Below are 12,632 nucleotides of genomic sequence, written 5' to 3' on the forward strand. Positions count from 1 at the left end.
GAGCTGCTGTGTGTGTGTGTGTGGGCAAGAGAAGGAGGAGGGACTGAGGGGGGGCTTGGTGCATTTCACTCCAGAAATCCACATATGGGATATATATTTTTTTAAGCAGAGAAATTTAACGCTGGCAGATATTTAAAACACGGGGGAAGATTCTGAATTTAAAAATAAAGAAGTCAGCACAGACTTTGTAAGCCGCGACAGCCACCACTGCACCGTGCCTCCTCAAACGGAGGTGGCTTTCCTAGCAAAAATCCCTGCTGCCAGTGCTGCACACCTGGAGTGGCTTCCATCGTCCCTGGACTCACTGTGCAGGTTCACAGAATCATAGAACACACACTTTGCTAGCAATAAATCACCTGCGTCCTTTCTCCTTGCTGTAACCAGGCAGGAAGGGGCTCTCATGTGTCCTCTTCCATTCCAAAGGTATCATGCACGCTCCCCTATTACTTCCCCCCTTTTTTTATTCTGGTGTATGCTCAAGGTGATGTGGGAGGGAAAATCTTTGGTGATTAAGACTTCTGGCCAGCTTGGAAGTACCAGCTGCTGCTGCTTGGTGGGTCCTATGCCTGCACGTCATTGAGCCAAGGGGGCTGGTGCAGGTCCCTGGGACACACCATGGGGAGACCTCTGCCTCTGGTGCTCCATCTGACACCCCAGCTCTGCTCCCAGCCTGTACAATAGCAGAGGTTTGCTTTTTTTTCCAATTTTCTTTTTATTTGATCTTGCTTTTTGTATTCTGTAATGTGATCCCCGGCTCTGGGCGGGCTCGGCCGCGCCTGCGCCGAGCCGGGCGGGGCGGGGGCTCGGCCGCTGCCATGGCCGCGATCAAGCACCGGCGCACGGCGCTGGAGCGAGTGGAGAAGTTCCTGTCCGACTCCTACTTCACCGACTGCAACCTGCGGGGCAGGTGGGCGGCGCGGGGACTCTCCGGGACACTCTCGGGGCGCTCCGCTGGGTCCCCGCGGGCTGGGGACGCTGCCCCGGGCGCTGCCGGCCGTGGGTGCGGGGCTCGGGGGGCTCAGTGGTCTCACGCTGAGGGGACAAATCTCACACACACACACTCTCCTTAGTGGGCATAGAGCGCTGTCCTGGGGCTCCACGGCACAGCCCCGCAGCCCCCTGCCCTCCCCTGGCCGCCCAGGCCCTTTATTCCCCAGCCATCTGTTAATATTATTGAGGGTGATGGGTGCTGGCAGGGCGATTCAGCCGAGCTGTGAAAGCTCTCTGTCCCTGGGCTTGTCCGAGCGGGACTGATCTTGTTCATGTGCCCGTCTCGGACCGCAGGCTTTTCGGGGATCGCTGTCCCCCGGCATCGCTGTCCTGCCTCCAGACCCCGCGGCGCATCCCGTACCAGGAGGCTGTGGCGCAGCAATTCGGGCCGGCGCAAGTGGGAGAATCCTTCGGGCCCACGTGAGTAGCAGGTTTCGGTGGTGCTGTGCCCCTGGTGGGGTCGGAGCTCGTGTCTCAGAGGTGTTTGTGTGGGTGGGTGCTCACAAGCTCTCCCTGGTGAAGGCTTGAGTTGATCTTCCCTGCTGAGTGCTTGGAGGTGGCTGCTCAGAAGCCCTAAGGGAGATTTCATGAGGGAACTCACAAGTTTCTTGCTGGTTTTTGCTGATAGCTCCTTGTGACCGTGGTTGTGTCTCTGACGCTTCTTGGGGGGATGTGTTTGCTTGTCAAGTTTGGGAGGAGATTCTTAACCCAGCAGTGGGCAGACAAGATGCCACTGCCGGTTTCTCTGGGGTTCCAGAAAGGCACAGGTTAAATCAGGTGTGTATGTGGACAGGCAGCATCCTGTGTGTGAATCCCATCAAACTCGTGGGCTGTCCCCTCTCTGGTTTTTCCATGGAGGGCTCTGAGGGAGCGTGCTGTCCCTCGGGAGAAGGTCACACAGTGGACTGAGGTTGCTGCCTGCTCTCTTCCAGGTGGGAGACGTGCTGGTTTAAGGTGGAGCTGAGCATCCCCCCGGCGTGGGCAGGGCGGGAAGTGCACTTCGTCTGGGAGAGTGACGGGGAGGGCATGGTGTGGCGAGATGCCCAGCCCGTCCAGGTATGGAGACACGGATCAGAGGTGTGCCAGTGCCCTGCTGTGTACACAGGGTGACCTTTGGAATCCATATCGTGGTTTGTGCAGGGCTCTGTTCCTGTTCCTGTGCCAACAATTATCCCACAGTGTGTGGGACCAGCCCCTCTGGACTTTGGGGTATCTTATCCTGCCCATCCAGCCTGCTGTCATGGACTTCTGCTGAATGTGCCATCTCCCTGTGCAGGGATTGACCAAGGAAGGTGAGAAGACCAGCTACATCCTGACAAGAAGCCTGAAAGAGTCAGAGCCCCACAGGTGGGTGATCAGGCATGCCAGAGCCCCCCGCTGCTGGGAGACCTTGGTGTTGCTGGAAGCCAAGGGGCTGAGGACACACACACGTCCTTGTCTGTGTCCTGGTGCTTGTGACTGCTCCCTGATGGTTTCCTCATGTCCCCACAGCCTGACACTGTACGTGGAGCTGGCCTGCAATGGGCTCTTTGGAGCTGGCAAGGGCAGCATGATCGCCCCTCCAGACCCGGACAGGAGGGTTACCCTGAGCAAGGCTGAGCTGGTTGTCTTCAACAGAGATGTCTATGAACTGCTGGTGGATCTGGAAATACTGCTGGACATGGCTCAGGTCTGGGAGCTCTTCTTCCCTTTTTCACCTTTTCCTCAGCTTCACTGCTTCTTCTCCTGCTGCTGTTCTATGGCCTGAGACCTTGGAGGAGAAAATGTTTGCTGCTTCTGCAATTTAGCACAATTGACACTGTCTAGGCTTGATGATCCTTGTGGGTCCCTTCCAACTCAGGATATTCTAGAGTTGGAGAAAACTGAATTGAGAGAAGCCAATAGGTGTTTTTTCATCTGCTTTCTGCTCCAAAGCAGGCTATGTTTACCACAGTCCCCTGGAATGGGCATATGTGGAACCTGGATTGGGAAGGCATGTGAGAAAAGGCCAAAGGCTGTGTTTGTGAAGCAGAGACATGGTGTTTACCTGTTATGACTGCCTGAGATAGATGTTGAAAGAAGGTAGCAGGTTCTCCTGGAGACAGGTAACATCTGAGCTGATACAGTGGCCAGAGTCATGCTTTTATCCCTCTCAACCCCAGCTCCTCGGGGAGGAGAACCAGAGGAGTTTCCAGGCACTCTACACTGCCAACCAGATGGTCAACGTGTGTGATGTTACAGACCCCTCCACCTTCCCTGCTGCACGGGACCAGGCTGCAGCCATCTTCAGCCAGAGGAACGGCGAGAGCCAGCACACCATCCATGCCATGGGACACTGCCACATTGACTCTGGTGAGAGCAGCAGCGCTCCCTCTCCTCTCACTGGAGGCCAGGGTGTGCTGCCCAAGGGGAGAACAGGCTGCCCTTGGGCTCCAGGCACACCTTGAGAGCAGGGAATGGGCCCTGTGTGCTGCCACATTGCTGGTTTGTCACTGGGGCAGTGAGGAGTATGAGTCTGGCTGGCTGAGCCCTTTGGAACACTGATGGGACTGGGGATGAGGGGTGAATTACAGCCTGCTGTCTTACACCTGTTGGGCTTCACCCCTCAATTTCCCATCCCAGGAGGGGTTTCAGAGAGGCTCCAGCTCCGTGAGGAGCTTGTGTTAGGTGATAACCATGGCTGCCTGTCCCTGCAGCCTGGCTGTGGCCCTATGAGGAGACCATCCGTAAGTGTGCCCGGAGCTGGGTCACCGTGGTGCATCTGATGGAGCACAATCCAGAGCTCACCTTTGCCTGCTCCCAGGTGAGGGATCTCCCTCTGGACACCTCTCCTCTGCTCCTGGCATGTTGCTTCTCCAGCAAAGAAGATGGGGGGATGTAACTGGGTTGAGGCTGTTTGGGGTCTGGGCTCTTCAAGGAGACAAGGGCAATTGTTAGTGGATATAAAGTTGTTTATTGCATGAATACATCAGTCTTGAAGGCAGAGAGTTCAAGGTGTTAAAAGTCCATGCTAAAGTATTAAAACCCATGCTAAAAGCTTTCTGGCATAGAGTCTCAGGCAAGAGCTGCAGCTGCAACAGCTGCTCTCTGGTGTAGGGAAGTCCCAGGCTTCGTGCAGGAACAGCAGCAGCAGGGACCACGGCCTTCCTTCTTTCTTCTTTCTTCTTTCTTCTTTCTTCTTTCTTCTTTCTTCTTTCTTCTTTCTTCTTTCTTCTTTCTTCTTTCTTCTTTCTTCTTTCTCCTTTCTTCTTTCTTCTTTCTTCTTTCTTCTTTCTTCTTTCTTCTTTCTTCTTTCTCCTTTCTTTCTTTTTTCTTTATTCTTCTTTCTTTTCTTCTTTCTTCTTCCTTCTTATCTTCTTCTTCTTGTTCCTTTTAATACAGGGGGACTCTTATACACAAAACTACCAATCTAAGCTAAAAGCATGATTCTAAAACATTCTTTCTAAACCAATCTAAACTTCATTCTAATCTGCGAAAGTAGTATGAAAGTAGTGTCAGCTCTTACCTAAAAAACTAGGTATATAATATTGTCTATATACACAGATACACTATCTGTTTTCTTACTTATAATTTACATGTATAAGTTTATCATCTATTCATGTGAATAGTTCTATCTATTTACACATATAGTTCTGTCTGTTCTAGAGATGCAGTCAAAGTTCTGCTGTGTTTTTGATATGTCTGGAGCTAAGTTACTGAACTTTAAACTAGGCCTTAGGGCCTTTACTAGCTAACACAGTTTCTTAAGGTACTTAAAATATATTTCTACTTTCTTAAAACTGTAACTTACACTTGCACTTAAACCTACACTTCTGCTTCGTATCTATGTGGCTTAATACATCTTAATTTCTCCAAAGGCTTTAATTCAGCCGCTGCATTCATGTGTCTCTCTGAGGAGCTCAGAGAGGCTTGCAATCCCACAAGTGACGAGCCAGAAGTGCTGCAGGGGGCAGGGCAGGCTGTGGGGAGCTGGGGCTGACCCCTGTGCCCTGGCAGGCTCAGCAGTTCCAGTGGGTGCGGAGCTGCTACCCCGGGCTCTACGCGCGCATTCAGCACTTGGCGGCCAAGGGACAGTTCATCCCTGTGGGGGGCACCTGGGTGGAAATGGTGAGTAGCACGGTGAGCCTGGCTTGGCACACCCTCCTTGTGCCACCCTCTGGGACCAGGGGGGAGCAGAGCCTTTGCTGAGCCTGTCTGCTTGGTGGTGGTCTCCAGGCCTAGGAGCAGCAGCTGTCTGAAGCGTCCAGCCTGGCAAAAGTACAGTGCTCCTATGGAGGTCTTACAAGATCTCTCCTTCCCTCTGCCTGGCTTTCCTCATGGCCTCCCTGTGCCTTCCCCAGGATGGGAACCTGCCCAGCGGGGAGTCCATGGTGAGGCAGTTTCTCCAGGGCCAGAGGTTCTTCCAGGAGCAGTTTGGCCGGATCTGCACAGAGGTACTTGTTCTTTTCCATCACACCCTCCTCACCCACCGTGTCCTTGCAGCCCTTGCTCTTTGTGGGGCTGGGCTGACCTGTGTGTGTCTCTCCCTGTGCTCCTGTGCCCCAGTTCTGGCTGCCAGACACGTTTGGGTACTCGGCCCAGCTGCCCCAGCTGATGCGTGGCTCTGGGATCCGGCGCTTCCTCACGCAGAAGCTCAGCTGGAACCTGGTGAACTCCTTCCCGGTGAGCTCTGCTGCCTTCTCCTCAGGGGATGGACACTGTGGGTGCTGGAGTCTTCTGCAGGGCTGGACCTGTTGGTTCCACAGCTCCTCAGTTCAGCTAACACAGGCTCTGCTTCCAGGAGCCGCTAGGTTTTGGTGGCAGGGATGTCCTGTCAGGCTTCAGGAGAGAGGAAGGACATGATTAGAGATGTCTAATCTCTAATCCAGCCAGGCCCCTGGCCTAGATATTCCTTCTGCTTCCAGATGGGAAGCTGTGAGTTGTGTGCAGATCCAACGGACAGCAATCCAGCCCCTGCCCTGGTGGCATTCCCTGTTCTTGTCCTCTCCTTGCACTGATCCATCAGGGCATCCTGCACCTCCCTGGAGAGAAAGTGAAGGCCCACTTTGAACCCTGAGGAGGCTCTGCCATGCCCTTATGCACCACAATTTTCCTTTCTCTCCCCTCCAGCACCACACCTTTTTCTGGGAAGGCATTGACGGTTCCCAGGTCCTGACCCATTTCCCCCCTGGTGACTCCTATGGGATGCAGGGGCGAGTGGCAGAGGTGAGTGAGGTGCCAGACCTGCATGAGAAGGGCAGTGCCAGCCCTCTGAGGGGCTCTGGGAGAGTGGGGGGGAGCAGGATACCTGGCAGCATTGTTGGACAAAGGCTGTTGGGGTGCCTGATGTGCCTGTGCCTGATTTAGGCACTTTGGGCTGGGGAAGAAGAGCAAAACTGGGCTTTGCACCCTAAAGACTGACCTGGCTTTCTTGTATGGAGCTGTGGGAGCTGGGGCTGGGTGCCAGGGGATTGCAGCTGCCCAAAAATCCCTCCAGGTGCTGAAAACAGTGAAGAACAACAAGGACAAAGGCCGTGTGAACCACAGCGCATTCCTCTTCGGCTTTGGGGATGGAGGAGGAGGCCCCACGCAGAAGATGCTGGACAGGATGAAGAGAATGAGAGACACAGATGGGCTGCCCAGGTGAGAGGAGTGCTCCCACCCTCTCTCCTGGCAGGGGCATTTGCTCTGAGCCAGGTCTGGTGTTCAGCAGTGCCAAAGAAAGGGAGAAGGACAGGGAGATGGGCAAGCAGAAGGCTGGGAAGGATTCTCAGGGCATGGAATCTCTCCATCATCAAGAGCTGTAAGAAGAGGTCCACAGGGCAGCCATGGACTGCTTGTGAGCCCTCAGGAGAGCTGTGGGGTGAAGGGCCAGCCCAGCAGCTGTGCCTGGGGAATGTCACAGGAGAGGGGTAGGAGAAGGGAGAGGGGAATACTTTGTATGGTTGTGCTGCAGATTTTGAGGCCTGACACCTTTCCAGCCCAGATGCACTCTTAGCTTCTCCCCAGGCTTCTCCCCAGCTTCTCCCCAGCTCATCACTGTCTGTGTGTCTGTCCCACAGGGTGCAGATCTCCACTCCAGACCAGCTCTTTTCTGTCTTGGAGAAGGAATCATCCCAGCTGTGCACCTGGGTGGGAGAGCTCTTCCTCGAGCTGCACAATGGCACCTACACCACTCAGGCCCAGGTGAGGGTCCCATCCCAGGCAAGGGGGCCAAGCACACTCACAACACCTGCAAGCAGCCAACCCTGCTGCCCTGGAGCAGGGATTCTGCTGCTGGTATGAGAGATCCATCCCAGCTACCCACCTCCTGAGCATCTCCCTTCTGTCCTTACCAGATAAAGAAGGGCAATCGAGAGTGTGAGCGGATTCTGCATGACGTGGAAGTGCTCAGCAGCCTGGCTGTGGCTCAGGACTCAGCGTTCCAGTACCCTGCCAGCCACCTCCAGCAGCTCTGGAGGTGAGTGAGGGAGGGAGCACTGCTGGTGCTGGGGCAGAGCTCAGTGCTGAGCACTGTGTGTGCACAGCCCCTGCTGCAAATTTTCCTACCTGGAAAGAATTTGCTGCTCTGCTTGATTCTCCTGCTGAAAGATAACTCCAAACCCTCACTGCTCTGCTGTCTGGAAGCTTCATTTCCTACCAAAGCTTCTTCCTCCCCAGTTCTGGCTTGTTTGAGCTTGTGCAACAAGGTATCTCATAGCCCTGAGGGGTAAAAACAAATATCTCTTACTGCCCGTGGTTGTGGTTTACTGACAGCTGACGGGCCCTAACATGAAGGGATTTAAAGGATGCTGTGGAAAAAATCCTTTTCTCTCAAGTGCTGGGTAATGGGGGAATAAGGAACAGTTATTAAGATTGTCTGTCTTGCAAACAGGGCTCTTGTTTGAGAGAAGAGCTTGTTCTAAGCCAGCACAAATCCGGCGCTCTGTGCCACTTTCTTCCCTGGTTTCTGCTCTCTGTTTTAGGTTACTGCTGCTCAACCAGTTCCACGATGTCCTGCCAGGCAGCTGCATCCAGCTGGTGGTTGAGGATGCCCTGCAATACTACACAGGTGAGCAGGGAGTTTGGCTGGGAGGGCGCTCACCTGTGGCAGCAGCTGCTGCCTGGTGGGGCTGGGGAGGCTCCAGCCCTGGGCTGCCAGGGCCAGCTCAGCAGGCATGTCTGAAATGGTGTTAAATTAGCAGCCAGGGGATTGAGAACCATCCCAATTTATTGCCTTTTCTGCTTGCTGCTGGCATGCCAGGATAGGCCCCCAGCAAGGTTTGTTTCTGCCTGCCCAGGGGTGCTTGCAGGAGCTTCGGTAACCGGAATTTTCCAGCCGAGCTGGCACAGCTCATTGTAATCTTGTAACAACAAAGTTCGGAATAATTATACACTTGAATCGCTAATAGATAATAGCAATTAATGATAATTAGCAATTGTAGCTTGGAAGGAGATGAAGTGTGTGTACATTTGCATGGAGAGTGCCAGAAGCTCTCTCAGAGCCAACTGAGGCCCTTCTGTTGCCCAGAGATCCGCAGGGCTGGTGCTCAGCTGCAGGAGGAGGCTGTGCAGTGCCTGTGCAGGGATCTGCTGCAGCCCCAGGCCTGCAGCACCCACAGCTCCCTCGTGTTGAACACCTTGGCCTGGGAACGCACCGAGGTGATCGCCAGCCCTGGACCAGGTGGAACAGAGACTTTGGGTATGTCTGACCTGGAGTTCCTAACAGGGAAATGCTCTGCCTTTCCCTCCCCTGGGGAGGCTTTTATTGACTGTTCAGCTTGTTCTTTGGACAACTTGAAAGGGAATAAAGTGCTCTGAAGTATGCATGAGGAAGAGGAGGGTATGGGAGGAGGCGGTAGATCTGACATGACAGCAGCAGGGCAGCAGTGGTGTCACTTAGGGTTCAGTCTGGGGTGAGTGTTGGAGCAGAACTGTCACAGACATCTTTTATGGGAACTCCTTTCCTTGGGATTTTTCTTCCTGAGGAGCTGAGAGGCCTCAGGAACAAAATGTAAACATTGATTATCTGCTGCTGTGGAATGCAACAGGTGCATCTGTGATTGGTCTCATGTTGGATGTTTGTAATTAATGGCCAATCACAGTCAGCTGGCTTGGACAGAGAGCCAAGCCACAAACCTTTCTTATCATTCCTTCTTATTCTATTCTAAGCTAGCCTTCTGAGGAAATCCTTTCTTCCATTCTTTTAGTATAGTTTTAATGTAATATATATCATAAAATAACAAATCAAGCCTTCTGAAACATGGAGTCAGATCCTCATCTCTTCCCTCAGCCTGAGACCCCTGTGAACACGGTCACACAGAACCTCTTTTCTTTCCAGCTCTGGTGACAGTCCCCAGCATGGGCTATGCCCTGGTGCAGGAGCCATTTGTGCCTCCTCAGCCTGTGGCAGTGAGGAAACAGGTAAGCACAAGGCAGATTTCCTCAGGTTCCCCACATCAGAGGTTGTTTGAGTGGAAATCAGGGTTAGGGTTGAAAGGAGGAGAAATCTCAGGAATCCACATGTTAAATTTGCTTTGGAGGCACAGCTCCCACAGGTGTGGGTGTGTGACACCTGTTTCTGGCCTTTTCCCAAGGAGGATGGCTCCATTACCATGGAGAATGGGGTCATTGCTGTCTGCCTGGACACGATGGGGCGCCTGACCTCGCTTCAGCTGCTGGACTCAGGGAGGTCTGTGTCACCCAGTTCCTGGCCCTGAGCTCCTCAAACCTCTCCCAGGACTTCTCACTGTGCACCTTTCTCCACTGCCAGTCTTTCTGATGCTGCTGTTCCCCTGTTCCACTTTCTTTCAGAGAGTCAGTCCCAGATGGCTGCTATGCCAACCAGTTTGCACTCTTTGATGATGTTCCCCTCTACTGGGATGCCTGGGATGTGATGGATTATCACTTGCAAACCAGGTAGAGGAGCAGTGCATGCAGCACCTGGATTTTGGGTTTGCCCTGAGATTCCTGCCTCCCTGTCAGTCCTAGCTGTGAGAGAGAAGTGAGTGCCTGCTGCATTGGGATTGGGATCTACCAGGCTGAGACTCTCTCTGCCTTCCTTCCTCTCTCTAGGAAGCCAGTGACCACACTGCTGAAGCCTCTGGAAATCACCCTGGCTGGGGGCCTGCGGGGAAGTGTGAGCTTCTCCCTGCAGGTGGGGAAAAGCAGCACCTTAACCCAGGAGATCATCCTGGATGCCATGTGCCCCTACCTCCGCTTCCTGACCCAGGTTTGGCCCGTGGCTGCTGTGTGACACTGACACCCTGTGCAGCTGGGAGCTGGGGAGCTGCACCTTGGGCCTGAATTATATCCCCCCTCGCTGTATTCTTCCCTGGAGTCCCCTGCTTGAGCAAGCAGCCCAAGGCTGGGGTCCCAAGGGCCAGGGGTGGAGGTGGGACCCACCAGTTGATCCGTGTTGAGACTCTGGTGTGATTTTGTTGTAGCTGGCATGCACTGGCTGCTGCACACCAGGACATGAGAAATGCAGTGTTTGCCTGTCAGTCCCCCATGGTGACATCCTTCCACTGCCACGTTTAGGTGGAGTGGAAGGAGGCCCACAAGTTCCTGAAGGTGGAGTTCCCCGTGCAGGTGCGGAGCACGAACGCCACCTACGAGATCCAGTTTGGGCACCTGCAGCGGCCGACGCACTGGAACACGTCCTGGGACTGGGCTCGCTTCGAGGTGAGAGGGAGCTGCTCTGCTCCTGGGGCTGCTCCTGCTGCAGGCAGTGCCCCTGTGTGCTGAACATCCCTTGTGCCTGCTCAGGTGTGGGCTCACAAGTGGCTGGATCTCTCTGAGCACGGCTTTGGGGTGGCTCTGCTGAACGACTGCAAGTACGGAGCATCGGCCCACAGGAACGTGCTCAGCCTCTCCCTGTGAGTGAGGGGCGGGTGGCTGAGGGGGGCTGCTGGGGCACTCTGCCTTCTGAGGGGTCCCTTGGAAATCAAGGCAACACCTGCTCCTAAATGACCTCAGTTATAACAAGGAAATAGCCTGGTGGGTGGCTGTTTTCTGGGAATTATTTTAGTCAGTTAGAACTAATTCCTGTGAACTGTGCTCAAAGATAATTGAGGAAAGATCAGACTTATATTTGTAGCAGGTAGCTTTTCTGTTGCTGACCAGGAAGGGAGGCTTAAGGAGAGGAAAGGAACAGGAGTGTTAATGTTAGGGTGCATACAAAGCTAAAACAAAATGCCTACTTCAGTTTGACTTAGTGAGCTGCAATTTTCACGGATGACACTCCAGTTTTTTAGCTTCTAGAGCTGTCCAGGGTCTGTTTGCTGTTGTGTGTTTGCTTCCACATCAGGGCCCAGCTCAAGGTAGCACGGGAAGCAGCAGTGTTGTCACAGTGTTCTGGGTGACACTGGGTGCTGCCAAGGCACCAGTCTCACTACCCTCACCTTGCCTTAGGCTGAGAGCACCCAAGTCCCCTGATGCCACAGCAGATATTGGGCACCACCAGTTCACCTACGCTGTGATGCCTCACCAGGGTGAGTGACAGAGCTGGGCCCTGTGGGGACATGCAGGGTGGCAGCTGCTCCAGTGAGCCTTGGGGTGAGAGTGCCCCTGGCTGTGTGTGTACAGACACTGACCACAGAGAGTTCTTGTGCTGCAGGCTCCTTCCAGGAGGCCGGTGTGATTCAGCAAGCCTACAACTTGAATTTCCCCCTCCACGTGGTGCCAGCCAGCTGTGCCCAGTGCCCAGCCTGGAGTGCCTTCTCTGTCAGCTCACCTGCCATCGTGCTGGAGGCTGTCAAGCAGGCAGGTGCTGGGGTACAGGAGGGCAGAGGGGCTGAGGAGCTGTTGTTGAGCAGGGTTTGCTCTTTGGTGGTCAGGCTCAGCTGGGCACAGCAGCCTGTGCTGGAGGGGCTGTGCCTGTCTCATCTGTCTGATCTCATGTGTCTGAACTCCCCCAAGGCTGAGGACAGGCCTGAGGCTGTGGTGGTTCGTCTCTACGAGGCCCACGGCAGCACAGTCACTGCCTGGCTCCAGACCCCCCTCCCCGTGAAGGAGGCGATGCTGTGAGTGCAGGCAGGAGGGCTGGGGGTGTGTGGGGATGGAGATCAGTCCTTCAGCCTTGTGCTTTGTCCCCAGCTGTGACCTCCTGGAGCGTCCCCTTGCGCAGGGCCACCTGCCCCTGGAGAAGCAGGGCCTGAGGCTTTCCTTCACACCCTTCCGTGTGCTCTCCGTGCTCCTGGTCTGGAGCCACTGACCCCAAACATCGCCCCTTACTGGGGCTGCAGCCACCTGGACCAGCCCTGGGAGCTCAAATCACAGGCTGAGCTGTTCCCCATGCCAAGAGCTGTGCAAGGCAGCAGCTCCAGGGCAGGGCACTGTCCCTCTGTCCTGCACCCAAGTGTTGGAGAGCAGGGATTGAACAACCCTGCTCCTCAGGGAAGGAGGGCAGCTGCCCACTGCCCGACCAGAGTGGGTGGTCTTGAGTGAGTTCTGAGCTCATTTAAGTGTGGACAAAGGTGCAGATAGGCTGGTGGCCCCTGCTTCTGCTGTAGAGGTTTGGGGACCAGCAGCTTCTACAGTGACTCCTGTGTCACAGCCTTCATCTTGTCCAGCAGTGTGTAAAAACACACTCCACTCCTTCCCTTCTCCCCCTGCCTGCCCCTTGCACTGCCCTTGCAGAAGAAGAAACACAAAAAAAAAAAAAAAATCAAGAGAATTACATAAAAACAAGCTCCAGCCTGTTT

General features: G+C 54.4%; 1 protein-coding gene across 1 annotated transcript; it reads left to right on the forward strand.

Moving 5' to 3' along the window:
- Positions 1-791: 791 nt before the first annotated feature.
- MAN2C1 (mannosidase alpha class 2C member 1) lies at positions 792-12,618 on the forward strand. The gene is made up of 26 exons (XM_059482110.1): positions 792-907; positions 1,285-1,410; positions 1,923-2,046; positions 2,267-2,337; positions 2,482-2,659; positions 3,132-3,321; positions 3,666-3,772; positions 4,966-5,076; positions 5,310-5,402; positions 5,515-5,631; positions 6,079-6,174; positions 6,446-6,591; positions 7,011-7,134; positions 7,287-7,408; positions 7,914-7,999; positions 8,459-8,629; positions 9,269-9,351; positions 9,525-9,619; positions 9,742-9,846; positions 10,003-10,159; positions 10,468-10,611; positions 10,696-10,805; positions 11,341-11,420; positions 11,546-11,691; positions 11,848-11,951; positions 12,025-12,618. Exons 1-26 carry the CDS (start codon positions 816-818, stop codon positions 12,140-12,142), a joined length of 3,096 nt encoding a protein of 1,031 aa, XP_059338093.1. The 5' UTR covers positions 792-815; the 3' UTR covers positions 12,143-12,618.
- The last annotated feature ends 14 nt before the right edge of the window (positions 12,619-12,632 follow it).

Source organism: Ammospiza nelsoni, chromosome 14 (assembly GCF_027579445.1).
Source record: "Ammospiza nelsoni isolate bAmmNel1 chromosome 14, bAmmNel1.pri, whole genome shotgun sequence".
In the NCBI taxonomy this organism is placed as follows: domain Eukaryota; kingdom Metazoa; phylum Chordata; class Aves; order Passeriformes; family Passerellidae; genus Ammospiza; species Ammospiza nelsoni.

Bases quoted from the DNA above. Each gene is read 5' to 3' on its own strand.
- MAN2C1 (XM_059482110.1), top strand. From the start codon at position 816: ATGGCCGCGATCAAGCACCGGCGCACGGCGCTGGAGCGAGTGGAGAAG. The intron at 3,773-4,965 runs GTGAGGGATCTC...GTGCCCTGGCAG, and splicing joins TCACCTTTGCCTGCTCCCAG to GCTCAGCAGTTCCAGTGGGT. The intron at 11,421-11,545 runs GTGAGTGACAGA...CTTGTGCTGCAG, and splicing joins CGCTGTGATGCCTCACCAGG to GCTCCTTCCAGGAGGCCGGT.